Here is a 26,483-nt window from a genome sequence, read left to right as displayed (position 1 = left end):
TGGGTGTCCTAAACAGTGAGCAGGGCAACTGCCTGGTACACAAGGTATTGACTAAGCTGTAGGTGTTGTTATCATGGATTGATAAGAGATAATTTTGCATTTGGCATCAGAAAATGTGCATTCATATAAGGGGTTTTGAAATAAAAACTGTGTGAATATAAATAATCATGTAGGTTTTTCTAAAATGGGACTATGCTTGTGCCTTTTTACCCTGGCATTCTTGTCTTCTTAGGGATCTTTAATTGGATTTTCAGGTTTTGTTCAGCAGAGATAGTAGTTTTGCCATTAAGTATCATTGTACTTTTCCCAGAGTGTCTCAAATCAGCACAAACCTTTTGGCAGCAGCACTTTGGTACCCAAATGAATCTGCACAGTTCATTCTTAATTCATCAAGAACTGGTAGTGTGGCAGTGCAGTGGGAAGGACCTTGCACTCTGGCAAAGCTCTCCCTGGGAGTGCTGGCAAGTGAGACATCAATATTTACATTCATCTTGAGATGCGGAAACGTTCAACATGACTGCTGTGTGTTGCAAAAGCTAAAGTTCTCAAGGGGATCAAAAGTCAGTCTTGCCAGTTTAATGAAGGAGACTTTTTGGTTGCAAAGTGAGCTTCCCAGAGGTGTTGATGTTCTTGCTGCTCTTGTGCCACTTCTGCCTGATCCATTCTGTGCACCTCTGGAGATAAGTTCAAACAAGGGCAGAGGGTGAAAGCCCCATCAGTGAAGTCAGCCCCTGATTTGCCTGACTGTCTGAATGCTGCCTTGTGCATCCAAGCAGTTCAGTGCTAAACTGCAACAATTATTTTGTGGTTGACAGGTGTTTTGGCTGTTGCATGTAATTTCAAGTGACAAATCACAAAATATTGCAGTACTGGAATGCTGCATGAAATTTTAAGTACATGAAAAATTTTTCTTTAATTGTGAGTTTTAATAGGAAAGGGCCCATTTTTTTAATTCAGAATACCATAGCAACCTGGCCAATAAGGCAGATTGGGTACACATTTTGAGTATGGGAATGCTTAGCTGCCTGTATAGCCCTTTCTGAAATCTACAGGACTTGTTGATCCAACGCCATTTTAAGAGGAGCTTTTTAACCAAAATTGGGTTAAATCAATTACATGCTGCATTTCCAGATGTGTTGAAGAGTGTGTGTGTGTGTGTGTGTGTGTGTGTGTGTGTGTGTGTGTACAGAAATAATGGTCATGCTTTCTGCATGACTGTTTCAGCCATTGTTTTTCCACCCAAATCTAGCTTACAGCACAGGAGCATAGCAAATCTGCTACAGATTCTTGGCACTGACACTTGAATCAAAGCCTTACTGGTGCTGATATGTCATTATGAACCTGCTGTGATTATTACTGTGTATCTTTCCACTGCTCTCAGTTGCACAGTGCAATTTGAGTGGAAAGGATTGAGTCAGAACTCAGCCTTCAGCCAAGAGAGGATGCTGTGTTACTTATTGTGACCAAGGAAAGCAATGCCCATGGGCTTAAAGTGATCAGGGAGGGAGGCAGACAGATGGTGCTACTGAAAATGGAATCAGCTGGTAGAGGTAGCAGCACCTCTCCGAATGCAGACCCCCAGTGTCAGGGCCAGGTGGAGCTGTCCCTCGGGAGAAAGGGGCAAAAAGGGCACTTCTCCAAGAGGCAGATGCTAGGAGAGGCAGAAGAGATGCTAGTACATGTGGCCAAGCCAAGAAAAAGCAATCACCTGAATACTTGGCTAGGGATGGAGGCCAGAAAGAGCAGAAAAAGGAGCAGGAAATAAGATGTAGGAGGATGTTCATATGGTGTCATTAGGCTGTGTGCAGTATGTTGCACACTGGGGGATGTGGCATTCCTCCAGGCCCTTCTTTGCTTTTTTGGTATATATATTTCAAACACTCCTTTTAAATCTGCTACACATGAAACATTTAAATTTCTGAAACCTTTTATATTTGTTTTTAAATGTTAAAAAAAAAAAATTGAAGGCAGATTTAATTGATTTAGTCATGAGACTTGAACACAGCCCATTTTCTCCAGCTTGCCCTGTTCAGACACATAAACAGCACTGATGCTGATTGAAACAACCCCAGTTGGCACAAGGGAATACAGCCCAGATCCACATCTCAGCTGTTTACCCTAAGCCAGCATTTTTTCCAAGCAGCCGCTGATTGCTGCAAAGTGCCTTCATCATTCAAGCCCCACAGAGAAATAATTAAGCTTTATAGAAGCTTTGTCCTCTAAATATAAAAGAAATTGACCCTAACACACAGCTAGTCACTGGGAGCAGCTAAAAGTGGGATTTTCACAGTAGTGGTAATTCATGCCCTCAGTTCATAGATAAAGGAATTGTGCTTACAAGCAGATGAAATGAGGTCACTTACAAAGCTGGTCCCTAAATAGTTATTCTCAAATTAATGGTATTGTTTACCTTTAAAGTATCTGATATATCCTGAAACTGATGATGTGATGTCTGGAAATACCTTCAAGTCATCTGTGTGCTGTTCTTGTCATCTGATTGCTTTGGAAGGTTGATTCTAATGTAAAGGGGAAGCACTTTGTGGTCTTATTTTCATAGCCCTCCAAGGGACAAACTTTGAAAATGCTAATACTGGGATCACAGCAAAGGAATCAAAAGTGAACTCCTTAAAAAATGTAGATGCTTTGTCTTTTCTGAAGGCCTGTATAGTTTTATCTTTTGAACAGAAGCACGCTGTAAAGTATTAGATTATTCTTAGGCTGAATAGCAGCCAGTGCAGACACAAAGTGGTAGCCTAAGCTTGCTACGAAATTTAAAATCCATTTAGGCTGTTCATCAGCTTGGAACAGATTTAGAAAAGCATATGAATACACACGTCCACTGTTGCCTGAAGCTTTAATGCATTCGGTGGGCATTTGTCTGTAGAAAGTAGTCCAGGTTTTTCAGTTGCAGAACTTAGCTATCCTGTAGTCTATCAGATGACCAAGGCTTACTGAAAAAACTGTTCCTCAGAGGTGTTCTGTTCAGGTAGTGAGCCTGGGGGTAGGGAAATACAAGTTGCTTAAAAAAACTCTTCTACTGAGTTACTGGGGAAGGAAAAGACATGAGAAATTCTATAGTATGAAGATTAAAGTATACTTTTTCCCCAGGTACAAGAGCAAGTAATCTCATGCTGGAGCACAGTGCAGTCATGTTTGTAAGGAATGTGATAATCTCCCTGTACTGTGATAAATTCCCTCTCCTGGGGCTGGATTCTTACATATAGGTATGAGGGCACCCCATTCAGGAGGAACCTGCAGGGGTTTCCTTTCCTTTTTTGTTCCCTCATTCCAATCAAGGTATTTTGAGGAAGATTTTTAAAGACAAAAAGCCATAAGTAATATTTTCTTCTTCTCCTTGCAGAACCTGTGTAGTTGTTACTGGGTTTAGTCAACATTAATCCTGTGCTATAGGCAGGTTGTATAATTGTTGGGGAGATTTTGAAGGGATAGAAAGCCTCCTTTCTCTAGTATCTTTAGCTCTGGAATCTCTACAGAAAAGTCCTGACACAAACCTCCTTTAGATTTCTTTAGAAGTAATAAGGGAAAGCTGACTTCAGCTTTGCTTCTCATTGCTAGACATAGTTTTAATTATAGTCATAATACATTATATAAAGTATGGAAGAAAGTTCTTCCAGCAGCTGACTGCTGGTTCCTATGAAATTGTTGCCAAAATTACATGGTGGAGTTGATCATCCTGAAATTTTCAGATGCCTCTTTCCCATATCTCCTCTGCAGTTTTTTAACCACTCTCCATTTTAATAATTTATCTTAACCCTCTCTAAAGACACATGATTTTAATATGCACTTTAATATGGAAGTCAATATGGCATGAATCTGGTAGGGAGAACTTACTGGAGAAGATCAGAAGTTGCTGATGGTTGATCCTGCCATGTTGGTATAAAAGCTTTCAAAACCAGCCTGTCAGCAGGGCTGTCTGCCCATCACATCCCCAGTCTGTCCACGGTGGCCTGTTCTGCCTGTCTCAGGTGTTAGGTTTGTCCAGTTTGGTCTCGTTGCACTGCTGCCTTGGCGTGCTGGCACTGCTGGAGGCCTCCTTTGGCATCTGCTCCACAGATGAGCTTCAGAGACTGTGGAACTGCAGTGGACTCCAGCAAGAGCCAGCAGCCAACAGCACACAGAACACAGTACTTGCTGAAAGCACTCAGGAGCACATAAAATAAAGGCAAGCCCATAATCAAAATGCCAGGTTGAAATTTGGGTTGTGGAGTGTTTTGTTCCTTGCTCTATTGCTAAATTTGTATTTGCCTGAAGCTCCTTGTTCTGAAGTTTATCCCAATGAAAGACTTAAAATGAGCTTCTTTTCACTCTTTGTCTGCACAAAAGAGAGTTGTGTTCTGTTATTAAATGTGCATAGTTCTTCGTATGTTAGTTCCAGATCCTTAGCTGAAACCTCTAGTTGTTTTTGTAGCACAAGTAGTAGGGTCACAGTATTATTCCTAATCCTGTGGCACCTACAAAAGACAAAGTTTGCATGTGTGGGGGAAGACCTTTGTTTGCTTCCTTTAGACTTCCAATCAGTTGAAAAATTCTACAGGAGTTGTTTCTAGTTTTTTACTTTCAATGAATAATTTAATAACGTCTTTAGGATGTGACAGACCCTGTTCTTTAAAATGAGATTTAATTGCTGTTACTGAAGTGCAGCCCAGAGTGAGACAACAGCAACTATACCCAGAAGTGTCATCTCAGATAAGCAGGTTATCTTGAAATATACCCGAGCCATTGGCATGTTCACTGTGGCTCACTTCAAAGATGCCTTTATTTTCTTAGGCAGGGTGGGGTTTTTGGGTTATGGTCTGCAGCATGTAATCAAAAGTACGTAATAAAAAAAGGCTGAGTTCTCTTACCAACAGATAACACTGTTCATGTGGAGGCAGAATGAGAACATATATGTGTATATATGCATGGACACCTGCTAATAAGCATATTAAAAATGTATGTGCTCCTGAGGGCAACCCTTCAGAGAACAGTAGGAATCCCAGGAATTGTTACCTTCAAAATTGCCGTGAGTGTCGGAGTACCAGTGCAGAAGGCCGTGCTGTGACCTCAGTGAATTGCATTAGACAGGAATGTCAATATACACAATTAACTAACTATTGACCTTTAGTACTGAGCTATTTTAAGCAACCAGTCAGGCTGTACAGAGTAACTCACAAGCACATGGCTCCAAGGCTTGTCACTGGAGGTGATGTTCCTCCGTGCGAAGGGCACGACAGTCCACAGAGTTTCAGCAAGTGATTATGGGGTTAGAAGGGTCAAATTCAGGCTGTCAAGGCGTAGGCTACATATCACATATGAACATGGCAGAAACCTCCTACGAGAAGGAGTGCTCTAAAACCAACTGCTGCTATTGCCATTATAATTATCCAGTTTGGCCAAAGGTGATGCTACCTGGGAGGCTGCTGCTGGGGCAGTAAGGGTGGTGTGTACCAGAAGCTACAGAGTGGAGAAGGCTTTGACTGGTTATTTTCCCAGCCCCTTCAGAGCTGAGCTGTGTGTGGGAGCAGCATCAGAGCTCCAGGATAGCTGGACCCGCCTGTTTCATTCACCCATCACCGCCTCTTCTTTGCCAGGTTCTGTCCCAAGGCTGCCTGTATTTCTTCTTTTCTGTGGCACCTCTGCCTGAAAGCTGCTGTGTCTGAGTCAGTAGAGCCAGGTGAGCTGGGGGGACCGGCCAGCAGCAGTGATGTGTAACCCTGCTTCTAGATGCAGCAGAACTTGGTACTTAGGCTTTGGGTAGCAGCTTGCATTTTACTGTGCTCTTGTCAGGGAATTGTGCTTCCCTGACAGACTCATTCCTGTCACTGACTGGCGTTCTTAGGGAAGTGACTGGCATTAAAGCAATGGTTTGTGTTACCTCACCTCACTATCCTACTCTGAGTTGCAGTGTAGCTCTGTAAAGTTTCATGAGCGAAAAGCTTGGGACAAAAGGAAGACAGACTGGGTGACTGGAGGCTCATTGAACCATGGCTTTTGGTGGTAGCCACTGCTTGTTTGAACCAAGGGTAGGGCATAACTTCCTCCGGTGATTTGTTGTTCCTTTTTGTGGTGCCTATCCAAGTGTGTTAACTTCTGTTCATAGTTTGATTGCACTTTCATTATGTATGAAAATAGAGAAAAGTATCTTTTGTTCTGAAGCAGAAAAATGGGGGGGAAAGGAAATGTGCCTCAGATACTGAGTTTCTGTAAGCCACTCTGAACAGTACTGGCATCTAGAAACAGAATACTAAGCTTGAAATGCAAATGAAATTCCATAATTTCTTTTTTGTCCCAGCCTTTTGATTTCCCAAGTGGCAAGACTTTTAACACTCTTGGTACCAGACAATTGGATCAAGAAACCAGTGACATGCTTTTGGAAGGGAAATTTTGGCTCATTGATTCTAGTCATCTTCTATTAGACTGTCACATCATACATTCTGCTGTCTTTTTTTAGAAAAGTTCATTGCTAAACTGAAGCAGCTGAGAGATTGGATTCATTCTTCGCAGGTTACCTTCTGTGATTTGCTCCTAACATAAAACCTGAGACAGATTTATTAATTGATCCATGACTTCACTTCCAACAATATATAGCTGTGTCTCCATGGCAGAATGCAACTTGCTGTTTTACTGGTTTAATATTTTGGCTTTAGAAGATTGCTCAATACATCTTTTAAACTATTTCATTTTTTTGTTTTAATTATTTGAGAGTGAAACAGTTTATCAGTAAATTAGTGTCAGATCTTTCATTAAATTGTCAGACTTTGAGTTCAAAAAAAGTTACTGCACAAACCCGTATAAAAGATAGGATATGAAGTCAGGTGTACCTGCTTTTTAGGAGAGGCTAAGCATCAAAGAGAGAACAAATTTCCAACAAGTACCTGAATTCACATCACTGCATGATCAGAATCCTTAGCATGTGCAAGTGGTGTAAAATGTAAAGAACTGTAGTTTTCCTGGAAAAGCCAGTAATTGTTCCTTGTCTGTAATTTGTTTTGTCACAGTCATTACATAGCTCAGTTTGCTTTCTGGGCCAGGGTTATTCTACTGGGTTTTATTCTATACATGTACCCAGCTTTGGGTAAGATGGCAAATAAGTTACAGTGTCTTACTAAGGGTTTAGAGGTGTGTGTCAGAGTCTTGGCTGTCTTGCTTTTGATTCCTGCAGACCCAGCTGTAAATGGATTCCTGTTTTTTCAGTGTCTGTGCACCTGAGGTGTCCTAATGTGAGGGCAGACACATTGCTGTGTATAGTGCTGTTGACTAGAGAAACAAGACTTAAAAGATGAGTTCTGTGACAAGGAAGGTGATTGTTTTATCTGTATTTATAAAGTAGCATGTGTATGTATCTTCTCACACAAAGAAATAAAGAGTATAACATGTGACAAGGAACCTTGGTTTGGTATGACAGTATAAAAGCCTACGACAGCCTTGTTTAAATATACAATAAGGGCTTTTAATAAGTTAAGTATAGAATTGACAAGTCCCAAGACAGGTGCAGTGTGTGTTGCAGCATGATCAAAGCAGTGATAACTGCTGGTGTCTGAAGCTGAAGCACAGGGCTGGGCACAGCATGCTTCTGTGGTAGCACACCTTTTGTCACCTGAGGTCTCCCTGGTCTGGCTGTCTGCAGCTGCCTGACCCAGGTCTCTGCTGGCAGTGCTGCTTTCTGTGCAGCCCAGTATGGAGATGACATTTCTGTTGTTCTGCTGACTGCATTGTTCTTTCCTGGGTTTCAGGCTTTGCTGTGCAGATCAAAAGAGCTGTAAAGCTTTGTTTGAATTTTGAAGTGCAAACAGTGGGTGAGCAGTGCAGCCTGTCCAGCAGCTGTGGAACATGGGAGACCCAGGTTTAAAGATTCTCTGTTATGAGGTTATTAATGCAGGTCTCCTCCCTGCAAATATCTCCAGGAAGAGTTGAGAAGTTTGTCAAAGTGACGTGCAGGATACAGCAGCAGAAAAGGTCTTTAATAACAGCCAGTGGAGTGACAGCTGAGACAATGCTCATTCTTAGCACACTGAGTTCAGATTTGTCTATTAAGTGTTAAATATGCCAAGAGCTTCACTTTATGTTTTTGAGTTAGTTCAGCTAATTCTTAATTCTTCAGTTATTCTATTTCTCACTGTCTCTTGTTGCAACTTACAAATATGACTGCTGCCACACCTCCTCTCCAGTATGGATCTTCCAGGGTGGAAGATCCTGTCCAAGTAAGAGCAGGACAAAAGGCCTCAAAAAGTACACTAAGTACTTCAGGGAACGGTCTGGGTTGGCAGATGGTGCTCATGTGCATATGCTAGTAAGGAATATAAGTCCTCAGGTTGTGTTTGAGTTACTGAGTTACTGCCGGTTCTGTTTTGTGAAGAAAACCCCAAGCCTCTAATCTCTTGCCATCATTGTTAGAGGAAGGATTAGCTATTACATGGTAGCTAAATTCCAGCTAGTTTATACACACACTTCCATCTAATTATTCTAATTACTGTAGCATTGCTCATTTCCTGAGCTATTGTTCTGTGCAATGTTTGACAGCTGGCAGGTTCCACTCCAGTGATATCTGCATTTGACCTTGGGGTAAAACATTTCTGTTCTGATCACTGCTTCTCCAGGGATGAGACTCTGTGACCTTTCTCGCATTTAACAGTAAAGTCACTTTCTTACAACTAGCCCTTGAGTATCTGCTGTAGAGTGATATCTGACTCCATATGCTGTGTTTCACCCTGAAGGTAATTGCTCTGCGTACTCACTTCTGACTTGAGGGTGTTTTTGTTTGTTTGTTTTAATTTCACTGCAGGCTGGAAGTCCAACCTCTGTCTCTGCCCCTCATAGCTTCTCTCGGACTTCTGTTACACCATCCACCCAGGACATCTGCAGGTAACGTGTGCCTTTTGCGTGGCTACAGGGAGGCTCAGACAAGGTTCAAATTAAGGAAAAACAAAACTGAAAAAGCATGTTTATGGGGAAGTAAGCGATGTGGGATTCCCACTTGAAGCATCCCATTTGTTTGACTCGACTGCTGTCTAACACTGCTTTGTTAAATCCTACTGACTGTTTGGCCCTGCTATGTTTGCCATTCCCACACTAGCTGTAATTCTCATTTCTTCACTTTTAATTATACATGTTCTCTTTTTTAATTGTTTTTTTTTTTTGCTTTCTGTGCTTTTATTCCACTATTCTGCATGCAGTTCCAGTGCAGTGTTTTCTGAGTGTTGTCATCACAGTCCAGTGCAGTCTGCTGTTGTCTTGAAAAATCCGCACTGCCAGAGCCCTCTGACACAAGGGGTCACTGTGACAGTAATCTGTCAGGACACGTTACATGCAGCAAAGAGAAACTCCCGTGGGCAGGATCGGGGCCAGGCACTCAGGTCTGCTAAGAATGTAAAGCCCACCCGCACCCTGAAATTCTCCAAGTCCCTCAATGACGTGGACCAGAAGGCGCAGAGCACCAGCGAGTGCTTTGATTATGTGGAGCGGACACGCTCAGAAGGCAAACTGACCCTGAATCAAGAGCAGTGTTTAAGGATTAACAAATTTCATCTTAAAGAGAGGAAACCGCTGAATCTCAGGCCTCTTTCTTTTAGCAATTCTAAGCACTCCTATATCCCTTCCCTTTCCAACTACTCAAGTGCATCGGGAGGAGCAGAGAACCACAGCGCTGTGCATATCCCCCTGCTGGAGGACAAGGTGGACCATGACTCCTCAAGGAGCAAAAAACTGTTGCGTTACCTTTTTTCCTTCTCCCACACCTCCAGCATCAGCAGCCTGCATAAATTTCACGAACTGGAGAGCTATTCCAGTCACTTCCAAGCTGACAAATCCTCCAGCATGCTGGTGGAAAGCACAGACTTCTGCTCTGATGATATGGGAGATGATGACGTCTTTGAGGACAGCACCTCAGTGAAACTCAAACCAAAAGAGCAGCGGGCACCACTCTGTTCAGTTGAGAAGGACAGTGACCTTGACTGCCCTTCCCCCCTCTCAGAAAAGTTGCCCCCTCTGTCCCCTGTGTCCACATCGGGGGATACCTGCAGGTTGGTTTACCAGAGAACCACCTACCTTTTTAACCCTCCCATGTGCAGTGGTGACTGTTCTGTGTTCCCCTGCCTTTGTGCTGTTTCTGTCTCTTCTTTTACCTTGTCACCTTGCTAATACAGTATGTGTGATTTGAAGCATGCAGCCTTCTCTCTGCGGTCCTGCACCCCTCTGATGCACTTAACAAGGCTACTAAGCAAAATAACTTCCTTTGGAGTCAAATAAATTCTCCTAAAATTTATTTCAGGTTTGGGGTTCTGAGATATTTTATCAGTGCCCAAACTGGGAATACTATGAGAGGCACAGCTACACATCATGAAGGTCAAGCTGAACCTGTCTTAGCTTTTAATGAGCAATGTGTTGTCTTGACAGCACTGCTAGTTTGGTCGGAGGGGGGGAATCAGGAGGAAAACAGACTACTTGAAAATTGCTTCTGAGATCAGGTCAATATGGCTTTAGAATTTTTTTTTTGCCCCTCAGTTTGTATCACATCACACTTTTTTATTTGTTACAGGCTTCCTGGTTTTCTTAGTCAAAGGGTATCTGAGCACTGGCTATTAGTGGTAGGCCTTATGATGTCCATAGTGTGAGATTCAAAAATGATGGGTGTCCTTATTCCAGCTACAGAGGATTAATCATGTGCACAGGTGTCAGGGGCAACAAGATCTGGACTGTCTTCATGGTGACTTGTCTGCTGGTCTGTCCTGTCCCACATCAAAAATGTGCTTGAGGAGCAAGAGTCATCAAGTTTAGGAGCAAATGTCTAATTCCTCTACCTAGCATTTTATTATCCTAGTCTTTCTCCTTCCTAACAGCACTTCCTAAAGCTGCCTTTGTTAGTACTTTCCAATATTATTTGATTTCCCCCCTCATTACCACCACATCTAGTTCTGTACTGGCTTACCATCAAGATGCTGTTGTAATCCACCCACACCTTCATTTCCACTTGCCAGCTATCAGCAAGGTCCCAAGAGGCAAGATGCTACACATCAGTATGAGATTTCAGTAATAGACAGGGCTGGCAGCAGGCCAGAATTTACTTCACATATGCTTAGTAACTTGTATTCATTCCCTGTGCTCCTCACCAACCCCCTTTCAATTCATGACCTCTGCCACATGGTTAGAAGGACTTCACAATGCTTGATGCTACCCAGGGGTTGTGTATAAATGAATCTGGAAATCAAATGTCAGCAGCTGGTATCTCTTTATCAGATGACTTTGCTGTTTGCACAGTTAGGCTGTGAGAAAAATACGGAATTTTGCTGATGCTGATGCTTCCTTAGCAAGTCTTGCTAAGTCAGATTTGGAGAAGCAAAACCATTTAGAGTAAGTGTGTTTTGGGGTTCAGATTCAGTTCTGTAGTTTTGAATTGGGAATCTGTCTCTTAGGAATTTACATTGGAATTAATCACTTGTGTGAAATCCAGGCTGTCTAAATTAGTTGTTCATGTTCCTGGGGTGGACTGTTTCACCATTGGTATTGGAATTTTGTTTTATCTTCTATTTCAGACCGTAGTACATGAGTAGCTGTACCTCTCTGTGCATATTTTGTCTTGGGAAGTGCTGTCTGATCTGTTTAAATGCTATTTGCAGTTAAGTGCTATTGGTCTGGGTGAAATGTTGTCATTTCTTGCTCCATTTTTTCTTTCAGGTACTGCATTTCTGTCAGGCTCTACGTGTGTGCATCATCTGTGAGAAAGCAGCTGTCTAGTCATCTGTGTCTGTGCTTAATTATTTTGTGCCTGTGTATGTGCTTGTGCAGCAATTGAGTTGTTTAGTTTTAGCTCTGTGGAACACATTCCTTTGATTTTTGTCTCGGGATCCTCAGTGAACATCCATGTGTGATCACAGATATTACATGGCTCTTCCACATCCTTTCTGCTTCCTCTTCTCCTAACGAGCAGCTTTGCTTCTGGTTCAGGATATGTCACTGTGAAGGAGATGATGAGAGCCCTTTGATTACCCCCTGCCACTGTACGGGCAGTCTTCACTTTGTGCACCAGGCGTGCCTGCAGCAATGGATCAAGAGCTCGGACACGCGATGCTGTGAGCTGTGCAAGTATGAGTTCATCATGGAGACAAAGCTGAAGCCTTTGAGGAAGGTAGGCACAGCACCTGCTTCCCCGAGAACATGCTTTGTTAAACAGAGATCCACTCTGGAACAGGCTGTGCCCACGAGCCTGCAGCACCCACTATGTGTTTGTGAATGGCTTTGTGGCTCCCTAGTAAGTCTGGTCAGTCTTGTATAGGTACAAAAGGATTTGAATTAACGCTCACCCTGGCAAATTCACAGTCACAGGAATCCAGCTCTGATAACAGCTGTTACAGCCCAGCAGCTTTCTGTCTGTATATGTATAAATATATATATATATATATATATATATATATATGTCTATGCAACAATCTGATTTTTTTCTTTAGATTTTAGAGCACAAAATTCTACAGTTACCAGTATTTTTTTAATGGGCAACTTTGTATTACTGTCAGCTGCTTTAGTTTGTGGCTCTAAGATCCACATGGCTTTTAAGTTCTCTTCAAAAGATGAGGGTTTCACATTAAATTTACTTTAAATCACACTTCTTGGATGTAATTTAGTTAAAATTTGTAGCTTTCCTTTTCTTTTCAAAGGATCAAACTTACTTAGTGAGAATAATACAATGTAAGTAGAAGGTGGTTCCCTGTTAAATATGTTTTCATTTTAACCTTTTCTTAGGCTGTGAATGACTAGAACCTGTATTTTTGTTTAATAGATAAGTATCTATTAAAAAAATCTGGTGATTTAAAGTATAGGTGCTTCTATCCTCATTTTGTTCTCCCACATTCTCTGAGCTTTCAATGTCATTTGTCCTGACATCAGGATTTTGAGATGGAAATCACTGATATTCTTAGCACAGACAAATCTTGCCATATCTACCAAAGTGGAACAGGTTCATAATAATAACCTCAGTCTGGAACTAATATAAATGAGAAACATTAAATTCAGTTATGATGAGCCTAAATCATGTAGGGTGAGAAGTTTGGACTGCATCTATCCAAAAACTGTTATGATAACTTGTCCAAATTGTAGAAGCATCTTCTAACAGAAAATAGAGCAGATTTCAAACACTTCTTATTTTTTCAGAGGCAGGTACTATCTACAAAGTGTAGAGCTTAGCATGTCTAGTGGATAGGATGTCCTTTGCTTATGACTGTGGTGGATCATTGCCTTCTAAAAATGCAGATTTTGGCTTCGTAGCCCCTTGGCACAGAGTGTAGTTGTTTCTGAGCTGCAGAATTGGTCATCATAAGCTCTGTTGTCTGCACAGACAATACTCTGCACAGCCCAACCATAGGACAGCAAAGAAATTACTCTGGAGAATCCAAAGAAGAGTTGCTGTAGTTGTCAGTTGACTGCTGATTTTTTCCTGTGTTCACTCTGCCTGAAGTGGGTGGTGAACATTTTCTGAATATTTGTGCCCTGTGGAAAAAAAAAGATGTTGTGCACCTTCAGAAATGAGTCACTCAACATCATTAGTTATATCTGAACAGGTCATCTGTGGGAAGCAGACAAGTTGCCAGAAGGTAGGGATAGAGCCATAAATAGAAGGAGTTTGCCTCTCAAATACATATATTTTTGTTGCAGCTGAACCTCCCTTTAGAGGTTCAGCTGCAACAAAAAGATAAGATGCCTCTGTATCTTCAACTCAGCCCTTATGGTAGCCTTTCAGTCAGGAGAAAACAGCCTGGAACTGTGAGTATGAGCAGGATGGAACAAATAATAGGGCTTCTCTTTGTCTATAGGGTAGGAATGGAATTAAACTTCCTAGGCATCTTAAGGTTGTATTGCAGCATTGGGCTGTTCCAACACTAAGTTACTAAGGGAAGAGAGTGAGAACAGAATGTGTCATGGCTCAAATGAAGATGAGGGCAGACAAGAGAGAGATGCTTAATTTGAAAATTTCAGTGAAAAAAAAGACATTACATCTAAATTTTCTCCTGGGCTTTTTTGTTGTTGTTGTTGTTGTTGTTTGTTTAACAAACAAACAACACTTTTTGTTTTGTTACAAAAAGTAACAACACTTGAAAAGTCCAGAACTGCTGACTATTTTCAGTGGGAAATGGCACATGCTGTGTCATCAGAATAATGCAGCAGGGACCTACAGATTTGAGTTTCCTCTCTGGGCTAGTGTGCAATTTGCAGAATATTTTCTGTTTTGCTTTGCAGTCATCTCTCTTGAAGCAGTGAGGTGGTGCAAGCTGGTTTTGTGACTGTGGAGCCAGCAGTTCACAGGAGGTATTGTCCAGCAGAGGAGCCCAAGCTGTGGAACAGAAAAGTCAATTAGTCAAAGCACAGTAAATTAGTCAAAGCACAGGTCCTCCTAGCTCTGTAAAAGCATTTGCAAATAGATTTTACATGGTTGCTTTTTGGTAAAATAATTTGTATCAATTTGTACTTCCTATCAAAAGGCAACACCTTTTTATAGAAGCAAAAGCAATTTTCTGTTTAAAATACAACATGCAAAGGGAATGTTTTGTCCAATCTTTTTCTAAAATGCCTGGAAAATACAGCTTTCTAGTGCAACAAGTCTAGCATGTAATTCCTGGAAATACTCAATTCTTTTGCCATGGTGAGATTGGATGCCCACATAACTGGAAATGTGCCTTGGGCTGGACAAAGAGATGTGTCTGTTGGCAGCACAGAGATGATCACAGAATCTCTGTCTCATGTTTCAACTATTCTCATTTTTGTGGCAGTGGAAGCAATAATTTAACATAATGGATGATTTCAATCATACCATTCAGGTCATCCTCACCCCCTTCCACATTATGCCTCCTTTTTGAAGTTCTCTTTTTCTACAAATTATTCTACAAGACATCAAATGCACCTTTTTATGCATGAGATGTTTATATGTCCCAGCATGTATTTTGTGAAAGTATGAGAAAAGCCTGTTATAACTCTCTTCCAAGCAGATATGCTGAGGGATGTGTGTCCCACATGCAAAAACTTCATTATATACATAGGCAAAATTACAGCAAATTAATTTAAAACACAGCTTCTGGGTCCCAGGCATGTCTGGCATATTAGAAACATCTATAATAATTGTCTGGTTTCTTTATATCTTTCTGAAAGTACATTGGCCTGATTTCATGGTTTTGTTTTGGGCTATATAAGCATTATTGATAGATGCAGAACTGGGGATTTAATTTGCTGCATCCTCTCACTTAGAAAAGCTGTCACTCCCATTCTGTATATTCTATGGGCATATGTATTTAAGTGCACTTGAAACACTGAAAATAAAGTGTGGGTGTCACTGCTATAAGTGGTGTTAAATAGAAGTGAAGATTGAGTGAAACCCCCAGAGGCAGGAGGTGAGAGCTGAACAGCCATGGGACTCTGAGAGCTCACCATGAGGTGTCTTTACACACCCTGAATCCTGTGCCACTTCCATTGTTCTGTTGAATGCCTCCCTGAGCAAGGGTACCACTCCCACTGGAGATGCTCAGCTCACCTGGGGGGTACCTGCTGCTGAGTGGGGAACCCAGGAAGGAGCAGCTCTGCTTGGGGCCCTCTGTGCTGGAGCTGTCCCTGTGTGGCTAAGCAGGGTGTGATGACATTGTCCTGAGGCACAGGATGGGAGCTGAGCACTGAGTCCCCTCTGGCACCAGGATGGCTCCTGTCACAGCAGGGTGAGCTGCCAGCCATCACACACGTGCTGTGACCAAAGCAATGATGCCATCTGACTTTTAGAATCCCTGTTAGCAGGAAACTGGTCTCCTGCCTGGTTTTTGTTGTTAACAACGTTCTCTTTTCATACTCTCTAGTAACTACAATAAACTCCTAATCTCTTGCTCTGGTTCCTGGTTTCTTGCCAGTGGGAGAAGCTGCAGATGACAGCCAGCGAGAGGAGGAAGATCATGTGCTCTGTAACATTCCATATCATTGCCATCACCTGTGTTGTGTGGTCTCTCTATGTCCTGATAGACAGGACTGCTGAAGAGATTAAACAGGGACAAACTACCGGTATGTGACTCGCTTATCTTCCCACTTATTCTCTTGGAGTAATTCTTTATCCTGATTGCAGAGAGGATGTGGAACATAAGTGTTAAACTTAAACCAGTCAGCTTTACCCTGGTCTTGGGTTGGTTTAAAAGCACAGTTCTAAAATTATTTAGCTAAATCAGTAAATTAACCAGTGAATGAATCCGTGGGTACTTTTAAAATCTATTTCAGGTCAATTTAGTTAGCAGTTGTGAAATGCATGGATATGAGAGCTAAGCCACTGTAGCCAGACACAAAGTTGCACTGCCTCAGCAAATTTAGGTCTAAATTTGCAGATAAGGATATAAACATTTGTTTGCTGCTATGACTACCTTTAAACTGGGCAAAACTGGAACAATTTTTAAAAAGAGAAGTAAGAGGAACCTAAATTCAAATCTTTGAGGTAAATCAACAGGGTTTTCTTTCCGCCCAGTCATCTGTGGGGCGGGTTAGTCATCAGTGAGAGCCATGTTAGGCTGGGAAAACTTTCATGAATGATTGCACTTAAGCAGAAGAAATTCAAGTTGAGTATTAGGACTCCAATTTCCACAAATGAGATAAGATGCTTGCAGTCTTATCAAGGGCTGCCACCCCAGTGCACAGGTACCTTAACTTCTTGAATAGAAGGTTTTCTTTAGTATGCCAGTACAAGTTTGTCTTCAGTCGGAAAACGTGCCAAGCTGAAATGTGTTTACTCAGGTATGCTGGGCTGCAGATTTGCAGCTGTCACAAAACTGTTCCTCGGGCAGCTGAGCCTGAAGAAGGGGTAGAATGGATGGAAGCTGTTGGAAGGCAAGCTGTCCTTGCTTACAGAGCACTGCATGCCAACTAGACATGCAGGTGGAAAATGTTCTGCTGGGGATTGAACAGTGTCCTTCGGGGAGGTGGTTGAGCACTGATAAACCTGTAAATCCACAGAGTTGTTACAGTCTCTTCCGTGCAGAATCTCTTGAAATTATAAAGTTATCCTCTCATTTCTCATTTAGGCTATAGCTGCATCGTTCATGACTTCAGTCAGGCAGCTGCTTTCAGTGAAATCTCTTAGTTTCTGTTCCATCCAACCCCATTTCTTCATGAGCAGTGAACATTCTTAGCCTTTCAAAAGTGTAAGGTTTCCATATGATAATGAAAAGGATATGTTTTCAAAGCTTTATCATCTCCATGTTATTTTTTCCTGTAAATATATTAGATGAACATAACTAGGAGGAATGATGTGAATATTTGGTGCATATTATGGTGCTTTCTTTCCTCCTTTCATTTGGATTCTAAATCCAGGGAGTGCTGTAATGAGCTGGGGGGTGCAGGAAGTGTGTGTGGATATATATTCATGTCCACAGAGGGGCAAGCATGTGCTGTCACTGCCTACAGACAGCATCAGACAGCTCATCTTTGAATCAGAGGGTCAGATATGAATCACAAGTGAGATTTCATCAATAGTAGAGCTGCAATGCCCCTTGTATTTTGGGACTAAAATATTTTAATTCTTCCCTCAATGCTGTGCCTTTCCAAAACCACACCAGCCCTGTATCTTGGTTAAAATTTTGAAGAGTTGGAAAGATACAATTTTATTCTCTGAAAAACCTGATAATGGTTGATTCAGCATAGTTTCATATCCATCTTGTGATGGCACTTATTTGAAAGAGGCTGGATGAATACAGGAACTATGTAAGAATATGTATCAAATGAATTTAAAAGTGGTTGATAGAAATGTAACAAGATCCACTGTCTAAATGTTCAAGTTAGACAATTTGGGCAAAGTGATGGTGATAGTTTTTAAGGACAGAGGGTAAGTTTGGAATGCTTCAGCATCTCCAGCACTTGCAGCTTTGTATCAGAGAAGATGCTCTAGTTCAGATACAAGTTACTGAGTGTGATGCAGATAAAATTTTCCTTGTCTGCAGAACAAACATGTCATATATGGTAACAATAATTCCTTTATGTCTCCATGTGCTGTGTGATCACAGAGTGGAACAGACTTGTTGAGTCACTGAGTTGAAACTCTGCTATGAAGAGGAAACCATGCCATAGAGTCCCTTTCATAATTTGATCCAGTCTTTGTTTAAAAACAGGTGCAAAAGGACCTAAGTATATTACTGGTGGTTGCCTTGACTCTGTGATTGAACTGCATCAAGGCTCAGACACAGAAAATCAGTTGTTTTGGTTTTGTCTCTGGTGGGGAGGAATGTGATACGTGAAGCAGAAGTCTCTGTGTTTGACTTGAAGAGGAAAAAAAAAGCCAGACAGGAAAAATTGCAAAATAAGAATAGCTGGCACGACCCAAACTCTGTGACAGTTTCCTTACAGTACATTTTTGAAAGATCCAGTTTAGTCCAGCTTAAGAAAGTTTGGCTGTAGTAAATTAAGCTACTTACATAAAGTTTGGAAACCCAACATGACCTCTATATATAAACACCCTCCTGGAGAGGTGATAGGATAATTTCCAGGACCTGCTGTTTGACTGGCAGTTTCTGAGATGAATTTAATTCTTCTTTTTATTTTTCTTTTCTTCCAGGTATTCTAGAGTGGCCATTTTGGACTAAGCTGGTAGTTGTGGCTATTGGTTTCACTGGAGGACTTCTGTTCATGTATGTACAATGCAAGGTGTACGTACAGCTGTGGAAGAGACTTAAAGCTTATAACCGAGTAATATATGTACAAAACTGTCCAGAAACTAGCAAAAAGAATATTTTTGAAAAACCTGCACTAATGGAGCCAAACTTTGAAAGTAAAGAAATGTTTGGGGTTCACCATTCAGACACAAACTCTTCACATTACACAGAGCCAGAAGACTGTGCTGCAGAAATCCTTCATGTCTGATTGCTAGCTGGAAGGGGTATTTCCATATGTCCTTGAAGATTTGAATATCATTGTTTACTGCAAACTGCTCTACCTTTTTAACATCAGCAAACAGCTGAGGGCTGGCGGATGAATTTTTTACATTTGTTTTTTTGTTGGAATTTTTAAAAATCCCTTAGGCATATCTGTCAATGTCATCATGGTTGCATACCTCTCAACATTTTGTATCTCATACTGGCTGATCAAAGAGCCAGAGGATGAGGTATTCACAGGGTAGAATGAGCCTTGGGTTTGGTCCCAAGGAAGCCGCTAGCGAGCTGTCACCAACTTCATGGAGTCTGTTACTTTAGAAGATGATTCTTAAGGGATTCTGGAGGATGTGTATTGTGGGGTTGGTTGGTTGGTCTGTTCTTTATGTGTGATGAAGGAGGTTGTCCCAGACAGTGAGAGAAATGAGAGGGAGTCTAATCTACCACTAACACTGCCACTAACATTGTGTCTCAAGCAGCAGGTGTAAAATTTTGCTTTACATATTGCGATGAGACAAAGCATATAGCACTTTTAAAAATCTTTATTTTGTGATATGTATGTCAAATGAGAATGAAACTTGAAAGAATGTGTCATTTTTAAAACATTTCTTAATTCTTTACCCCATTTATTCTTCTGAAACATAAACCTCTTGCCTTATGAAAAAAAAATTTAAATTTCAGCCTGTGATTTCCCACACACGCCCACATTATCTTACTAAACGTAACACTAAAAAATTCTGCCTCTTTGGGTTTCCTTTGAGGAGCAATTTTCTTCAAAGGATATTGCACTTGTGACTTGTGTATGAGGAGTAGTGGATGTGTACAATGTTTGTTTTCTGTGGTTTCACTGTTCTGTTTTGGGGATTAGTTTTGATTTTTTTTCCCCAACAGGTCAGACCATCAACATACCTGCTCATATATATCTGAAGTAGCTTTCATTCCCAACCATTGGCAAAGGGTTTGTTGCTATATTGATATTGATAAAAATGTGAACTGTTACGGACAAAAGGAAACTTAGTCAATACAGCTGAAACTGGTTTTCTTTCTTTAGTGCTGTGTCATGTATGAATTACCCAAGAATTTGATGTTGTCAGTGGAGATGCTGACATACAAGTCTAGGAAGTAAATATCACATTAAGTACATAAATTTAAAAATACCTGCTTGATGTGATGCACGCTGTGGTCAGAGAATAGTATATATCTGTGCTTTTGAATTTGGGACTGGCTTTTTAGTCAGTCAGCTTTCATGCAAAGAGAGGGACAGCTTTAAAATCTGTTTGCAAGGCTTTTAGTTGCCCAAAGCCTGGGGTGTCTGCAGTTGATTTGTTTGTCCAGTCTGTTTCACTGCACCACTGTCCAGCTTTAAGCCCTCATTTAACCAAAGTCTCAGTGTGACTAGAGCAGAAATGAAGCCCCATGAAAAGTCAGCACATGAGGCCTCTGCATTTGAAAGCTGACTTTCCCTACCTGAGCCCTGTCTACATCTCTGTCAAGTCAATGATGATAATATGACTGGTTTTAGTAGGAGTTGCCTGGACTTCTCAGGTAAAAGTTTCTGTTTACTTGTTGAGATAGTGAACTAAATTCTTAGCTCTAGTTCAAGCTTCACTTAGTATTTTTTGAAGTACAACTTTGGGTACATTTTTTCATAGTAAAAGCAGCTGCTTTAAGACTTCTTAAAATATAACAGTAAGAGATCAGGGATTTTTTCCTTAAAATGTAATATTAATTTATTTCTAAATCAATATTTTAATAGAAGGCAGAGAAGGGACTCTGGTAAGAGAACACTCATCCCAGTGGTTTCTAGAAGGTGTTAGAGGAAAAGCACGTGTGCCTCTGTCACTTCATGCTTGAAGCTTACTGTCTGTGATCTCCATGAACAACGTGGTACCTTGTTCTTGAGATGTGTTAAAACATCCAGACCTCTGGGCAGTCCTGGTAAAGCTGCACTGGCATGGATTTGTGTACTGTACTAGCTGTCAGGATGTCCCATGCTTAAGTGATACAGGCAGACAAACCCTGCATACCCTGCTAGTATCGGGGCAGTCTTTGTGACCATACACACACAGAGTTTGTTGCCTGTGCCTGCCATAATTCAAAGTGCAATTACTCAAGACCTTTCCTGAACTCTGCTGTGGGTGATCCTCTTCTATTTTGAGAACCCAGATAATACACTGTCTCGTTTTGTTTTCTGTTTTGTTCTGTGAAAGATTCACTAGATAAACTCAGGTGGGTTAAGTATCAGGTCTTGCACACCTTCATGATGTCCTTCTGAAATGCCCAGGTGCACAGGCCTGCCTGTCTGTGAGATGCTCACGTTACAGCTGCGAGAGGCGCAGGCTCAGCTGCCGAGCGGTGCTGTGCGCGTGCTCACCCCGTCCGCGGCCAGCGGGGGAAAGGAAGATGGACAAGCCCTGGATGACACCTGGCTGTTCCCAGCTCACCTGAGCAGCTCTGGTGTGAGCAGTGTTCTGACATGGCTGATACAATGAAGATGGACAAGTCCTGGATGACACCTGGCTGTTCCCAGCTCACCTGAGCAGCTCTGGTGTGAGCAGTGTTCTGACATGGCTGATACAATGAAGATGGACAAGTCCTGGATGACACCTGGCTGTTCCCAGCTCACCTGAGCAGCTCTGGTGTGAGCAGTGTTCTGACATGGCCGATTCAGCACACCACAACTTGCTGGTTCTGCTTCAGTAACTGTTGTATATGATTCTAGGTGAAACATTGCAAAATCTCATTTGGTGTTTTGGAAGCTGCATGTGGAATGTGCCAGGTATTGTTCAGTGTATTCAGGGTTCTGAAGGTTTTTGCTGTGCCCCTGAGTATCTTAAGTTGTAAAGAAAAATCATCTCCAGCAAAATCACTTGGGGAAAAATACTTGTGAATGAAAATGTTTTAGCCAGTGTTGCTGCTAACAATTCCCTCTCCCAACAGTTCTTTTTGGAATTAAAATTAAGGCCTATTATTTAAACTCTTTATACTGCTTAGGAATGCTCATACCAGGAAAGGCTGCAGAAGAGATCCATCTGTCAGGGGGTTTCATTTATGCTGGTGACACTTCTCATGTTGATTCTTGCTTGGTGTCAATGGTGGGCTTCTGGAGATGCAGTTCTCTGCTTCTGCATGGTGCCATCAAATGTTTGAGAAGGCTGAATGGTGCTTTTTTCTTCTTTCTCCTCAAGAAAATAGTGTTGACTTTTTTCAGCTTCCAGCTGTGAGGCACTGATGCCAGCTCAGGTGAGCTCTGTCCTTTCCATTCAGATGTCAGTAAGGGGAACAATCACCCCCTATGAGATCAGGTTTTCCAGTACTTCCTTCTGGCAGCTTTTGAAATGACTGAAATAGAAGCCTGGTCCTTGTACCTTGGCCAAAGTTAGCTTGGGTTACTGTGAGACTTTCCTGAGACCAGAATTTAAGTAGGAGGGAGCAGAGGCTTAATGCCATGTACTTCAGTCCCTTCCCTAGGTTGCCAGAGCCTGTGCTGATATGTCCAATGCCCCAGATAACTGACCCCATTCTATTGACAGCACTCCTGTCCAAAAAGCCACCATCTGGGCCAAGGAAATTCCCCTGCTGTGTCACGTTTGATGAATCTGCCAGGTCATGAGCATGCATGATGTTAGAAGTACCGGTGTGTGCTGCAGAAGGTTGATCCTGTGGAAGAGCTGATGAGTTCCTGTGGATTCTCAGGACTTTTTTTCAACTGTAAGCCTGTGTTTTGGGAGTGAGAGTGGTGTTTAAAATGTCCTCTGAAGAGATAGCCAGACCCTGGGACAACTCCCTCTGGTTGAATGTCACTGAGACTGGCTTTGCTTCAGCAAGGAGGCATTCAGTGAAGACTGAATGAGCCTGTGAAGGGTTAGAGAAGAACTGGGCCTCTGTGCTGTACCTGGGAGTTCCTGGCAAGCAGTCATAACTCTGTTTAAGCCAAGCCTCTGTACTGAGAGAGCACGAGGCCCACTTGGTGCTGTAAGGAAGGGGGCTGCTTGGCCTGCCCCTCCATGGTGGGAAACCTTGGAAGTGATGCATGGATGTCACCATGCACAGGAACTGGTTGCTTCTGCCCTGTGTGTGGCAGAATGTGTATCTATTGCAAAGTAGGAACCAGGTCCAAATTTCTGCTAAAGCTGACGTGTGTTAAGATACAGATTTCTGGTGTGGTCTGCTCTGGAGACTGGCCAGCAATGAAAGGGGGGTGGTCAGTGACTCTGGGTCGGGTCCCTCTCAGATATGGGTCAAAAAGGGTAAATACAAAAGCAAGGATATTGCTGGCTGGATTTCCTTAGTGTTGTATTAGATACACTAAGAAAATTTCTAAGTGGGACCTTTTATTTTGTGATTATTTTTTAGTTTTGAGATATTGCGGTGTCTGTATATTCCAATGAAGTACTGAAAGCACTTGTCTTTGTATAGAAGATAACTGTTTAAAAATTGCAGCTAATCTTGTATTTAGGTAAAACATTTGTAGATAGGTGATTGTATAATGTTGAAGAACTTTACACTGGCATGTGTTGTATAACGTTTATACAAGACACTTCATACTTCTGCAGAATTTTTTAGTTATTCAATTTCTAGTAACTTAATGTATAGTTTTGTATCCTTTCATGTATGTTTGTTTTCTCAGTATTACCACTTGCAGAATTATTTTTAGTTTCTTAAACTGTAATTGGTTATTTGTGTGTGATACACAGGGTTATTGACTGCAGCAATAAAGTGTTTCTATAAAAAACAAGAAAAACCCAAACCCCTTATAGTATCCATTTTGTTTGAAAAAGCATGGAGAGAAAAATTGAGTAAGATGATGATCAAAACACAGAACTTGATGGCTCTTCAGTGTAGCAGACCAGTGCAGAGTAGCATCCCATGACAATTTGATGGTAAAATGATCCCTAATGATAAAGGTATTGGAATAATTGGACAATTCCTTCGATGCATGTGCTTTGACCTCAAATGCAGGAATCACAGGGAGAAGTTTCTGACTTCTGCCGTGAAGGAGGTGGGGAGAGAAGATTTCCATGGGCCTTAAAATCTGACCTTCTGGAATCAACACTGCATGGGGCATCAAATGCTTCATATCTGAAGTCAGCCTTTTCACTGAAATGCATCTGTGTAGAGCTGCAGAGCAGAAGATGCTCATTGCTATGATTTTCCTCTAGGAAGAATATTAATTTTGTGTACAGAAGAGGAAATCTTTAGCAGTTTCACTAGAATACATTTCTAGCACCAGTAGGTCAAGGAGACTGCACAGCTGTGAGAGAGCTTGATACAAAGGCATACACACCAAAGAGCAAAGACCTGGAGAGTTGAGTCTGTAACAGACACAAGGGGGCTCAAAGAAAAGCTTTTCATTTTCTTTTAGGTAAGGAAGGGAAGGAAATCTTAAATATGCAACCCTGAAGAGGTATCTTCCATGCAAAACAAAAGTCTCTGTCCTACATTCCCTTAGTAAAGAAAGTCTGGCTGTAGTAAATTAAGCTACTTACATAAAGTTTGGAAATCCAACAAGACCTCTATACAAAAATACCCTCCTGGAGAGGTGGTAGGATAATTTCCAGGGCCTACTGTTTGACTGGCAGTCTCTGAGATGAAAAGCTGATAAATGGTTTAAGGAACAGAGCCCACAAAGCCATCTGGCTGCCAGTTAAAAAGTGTTCCTTGTCTTGGGCTCAGGCATCTCGAGTTAATTATAAATTAACTTACTTCCTCTTGTAAACCGTATTTTCATCTGAAAGAGTGTTACTGTCACTGTGTGAAGTGTGTCCATCTCTGAGGCACAGAAGAACATTGGCTCAGCAGCATATGGCACAGCTGGGAGGAAAAGGAACAGCATTTTTCCTCTGGTCCCCAGGAACTGGAGCTGGCTGGTGAGTAGTTACTGGCTGGCAGGACCAGCATGACTTTTTTTCTTGGAGCAGGGCAGAAGGAGATAGTTGGGAAGCATAAGGGAAGCATTTTGCAAGGTCCATGAGTGCCCTGTGGAGGCCACAAAGGTGTCAGAAGATGCAACTCCAGTTGCCAATTCTGAAAAACAAGTCCTCTCTCAAAAGCCTGGCTTGTGCCTGCACTGCTGCTCAGCTCCCTGCCCTGCTGCAGGACACCTCCCATCCCACTCCCCACAGCCACCCTGTGGACCAGTCTCCTGTCAGCCACCCCCAAATTCCAGATTTCCCTATCCCTTATCCACCTCATGCTGTGCTTGTCCTTCTCCTTTCAGTCTATTTATGCAACCCAAATTTCCTTCCTCACTTGCCTCTGGGCCAGGCTGGCTGTGAGGGTTGTGCTAGGATGTACCAAATTGCAGGCAGCGTGTGGTTGATAGGAATGACCATAGAAGTACCCAAAAATGACACTGCAGGTAAAGGTCTATGTCCCCTTGTGATCCCAGCTCTTCCTGTAAATCCTCTGGGCTCCAGTCTCTGATGTGTAGGATGCTCTCTGACATTTTGGCATTGTATTGTGTACCACAATACAGCAGAAGAGGAGGATTTTTCACTGCCTTGGGATGGATGTATAATATAAAATCAGGCAAGAATATCTCAATATAGAACAAGAATGAAACAGAGGAAAACTCAGTTCATCTTGGCTATAGAGAAAGGAGGCAGTGGAGGTTTTTTTAAAAAAAAAATTCAGTGCATTATACAGGATAGAATAATTAGAAATGTAATGTTGCTCAGGCAGGGTTGAGTGATGGCAAACTTTAGGAATACTCTTTAAAGTGCATTCTAGGAAAAGGGGAGAATGTGTCAGAGTAACTGAGATCTGAAAAGAGAGTAGACTTTGAGATTATTAGGGAGATAAATGAAGTTTTCTCAAAGGCTTTAACATCAGAGGAGGGTTTGAAATAACTGAATAAAACACCAGAAGGCTGTGCAGAGCGGGGGGGTGGGAGGAAAGATCACCACTCGGGCTGTGCTCATTAAATCCTGAAGCTTCAAGGAATCAGGCTTGCAATTCCTAGCATTTTTAGACTTTGCTGAAACAAACCTCCCAGTCAATTTTGCTGGCACTGCCATGCTGTGCTGGGTTGTTCTGATGCTGTCTCAAAGGCCACCTGCCAACAAGGCAGGCTTAGGAGAATGCACCACTGTTAGAGCTGTAGGGTCTGGTGCTGGGACAGCAGGTTCCTTTGCCATGGGAAACAGTTATCCTTGTGGTTGGGAGAGGACAGGAGATGTCTTGGGCTGGTGACTTGATCCCAGCTGTGAGAGCACAGCTGTCTTGGATAGTGTGTCATACATGGTATCTGCTTTACTCCTGAGCATCCCAAATAACTCACCAAGTACCATTCCTACAGATAAACCAAGGTCTCTCTAGAGCCTGGCTTGTCACTTATTTTGCTCTCATGTTTACCTTGTTGCTTTGAAAGTGCTGTATTAAAAGAGAACTGATTGTAATAGTGGAATTATCTAAACCAGTATTTCCTTATGCCTGCAAGTTGATGGTTTATTTTATCCCAAAACTGCTTTCAGGATTATGTTAAATTCATGTTCATATATGAGCAGTTGATGTACACCAGAGAAATCAGATATAAATTAAATCAAACCATTCCATTGAGCAGCCTTCTTGCAGCCCTGGACCAAGTCAAGCTGTGGTGGAAGTTAGAGGTACTATTTC

The 26,483-nt window shown here is 41.9% G+C and overlaps 1 protein-coding gene across 5 annotated transcripts in view; it reads left to right on the top strand.

The window, feature by feature from the left end:
* The window catches only part of MARCHF8 (membrane associated ring-CH-type finger 8), an 88,343-nt gene extending 64,730 nt beyond the window's left edge, over positions 1–23,613 (top strand). For 4 of the 5 annotated variants that reach the window (XM_071439038.1, XM_071439036.1, XM_071439037.1 and 1 more), the window contains 5 exons: positions 8,783–8,862; positions 9,174–10,019; positions 11,941–12,121; positions 15,873–16,020; positions 18,551–23,613. In XM_071439038.1, the coding sequence (XP_071295139.1) occupies positions 8,783–8,862; positions 9,174–10,019; positions 11,941–12,121; positions 15,873–16,020; positions 18,551–18,855 (1,560 nt within the window). In that variant the 3' untranslated portion in view covers positions 18,856–23,613. The remainder of the gene's footprint in view (positions 1–8,782; positions 8,863–9,173; positions 10,020–11,940; positions 12,122–15,872; positions 16,021–18,550) is intronic. The other variant, XM_071439039.1, reaches the window with a different exon arrangement.
* The last annotated feature ends 2,870 nt before the right edge of the window (positions 23,614–26,483 follow it).

Source organism: Agelaius tricolor, unplaced genomic scaffold, assembly GCF_023055355.1.
Source record: "Agelaius tricolor isolate 1412-34295 unplaced genomic scaffold, bAgeTri1.0.p SCAF_13, whole genome shotgun sequence".
In the NCBI taxonomy this organism is placed as follows: domain Eukaryota; kingdom Metazoa; phylum Chordata; class Aves; order Passeriformes; family Icteridae; genus Agelaius; species Agelaius tricolor.
Note: the sequence above shows the minus strand (reverse complement) of the source record. Positions and strands in the feature narration are given on the sequence as shown.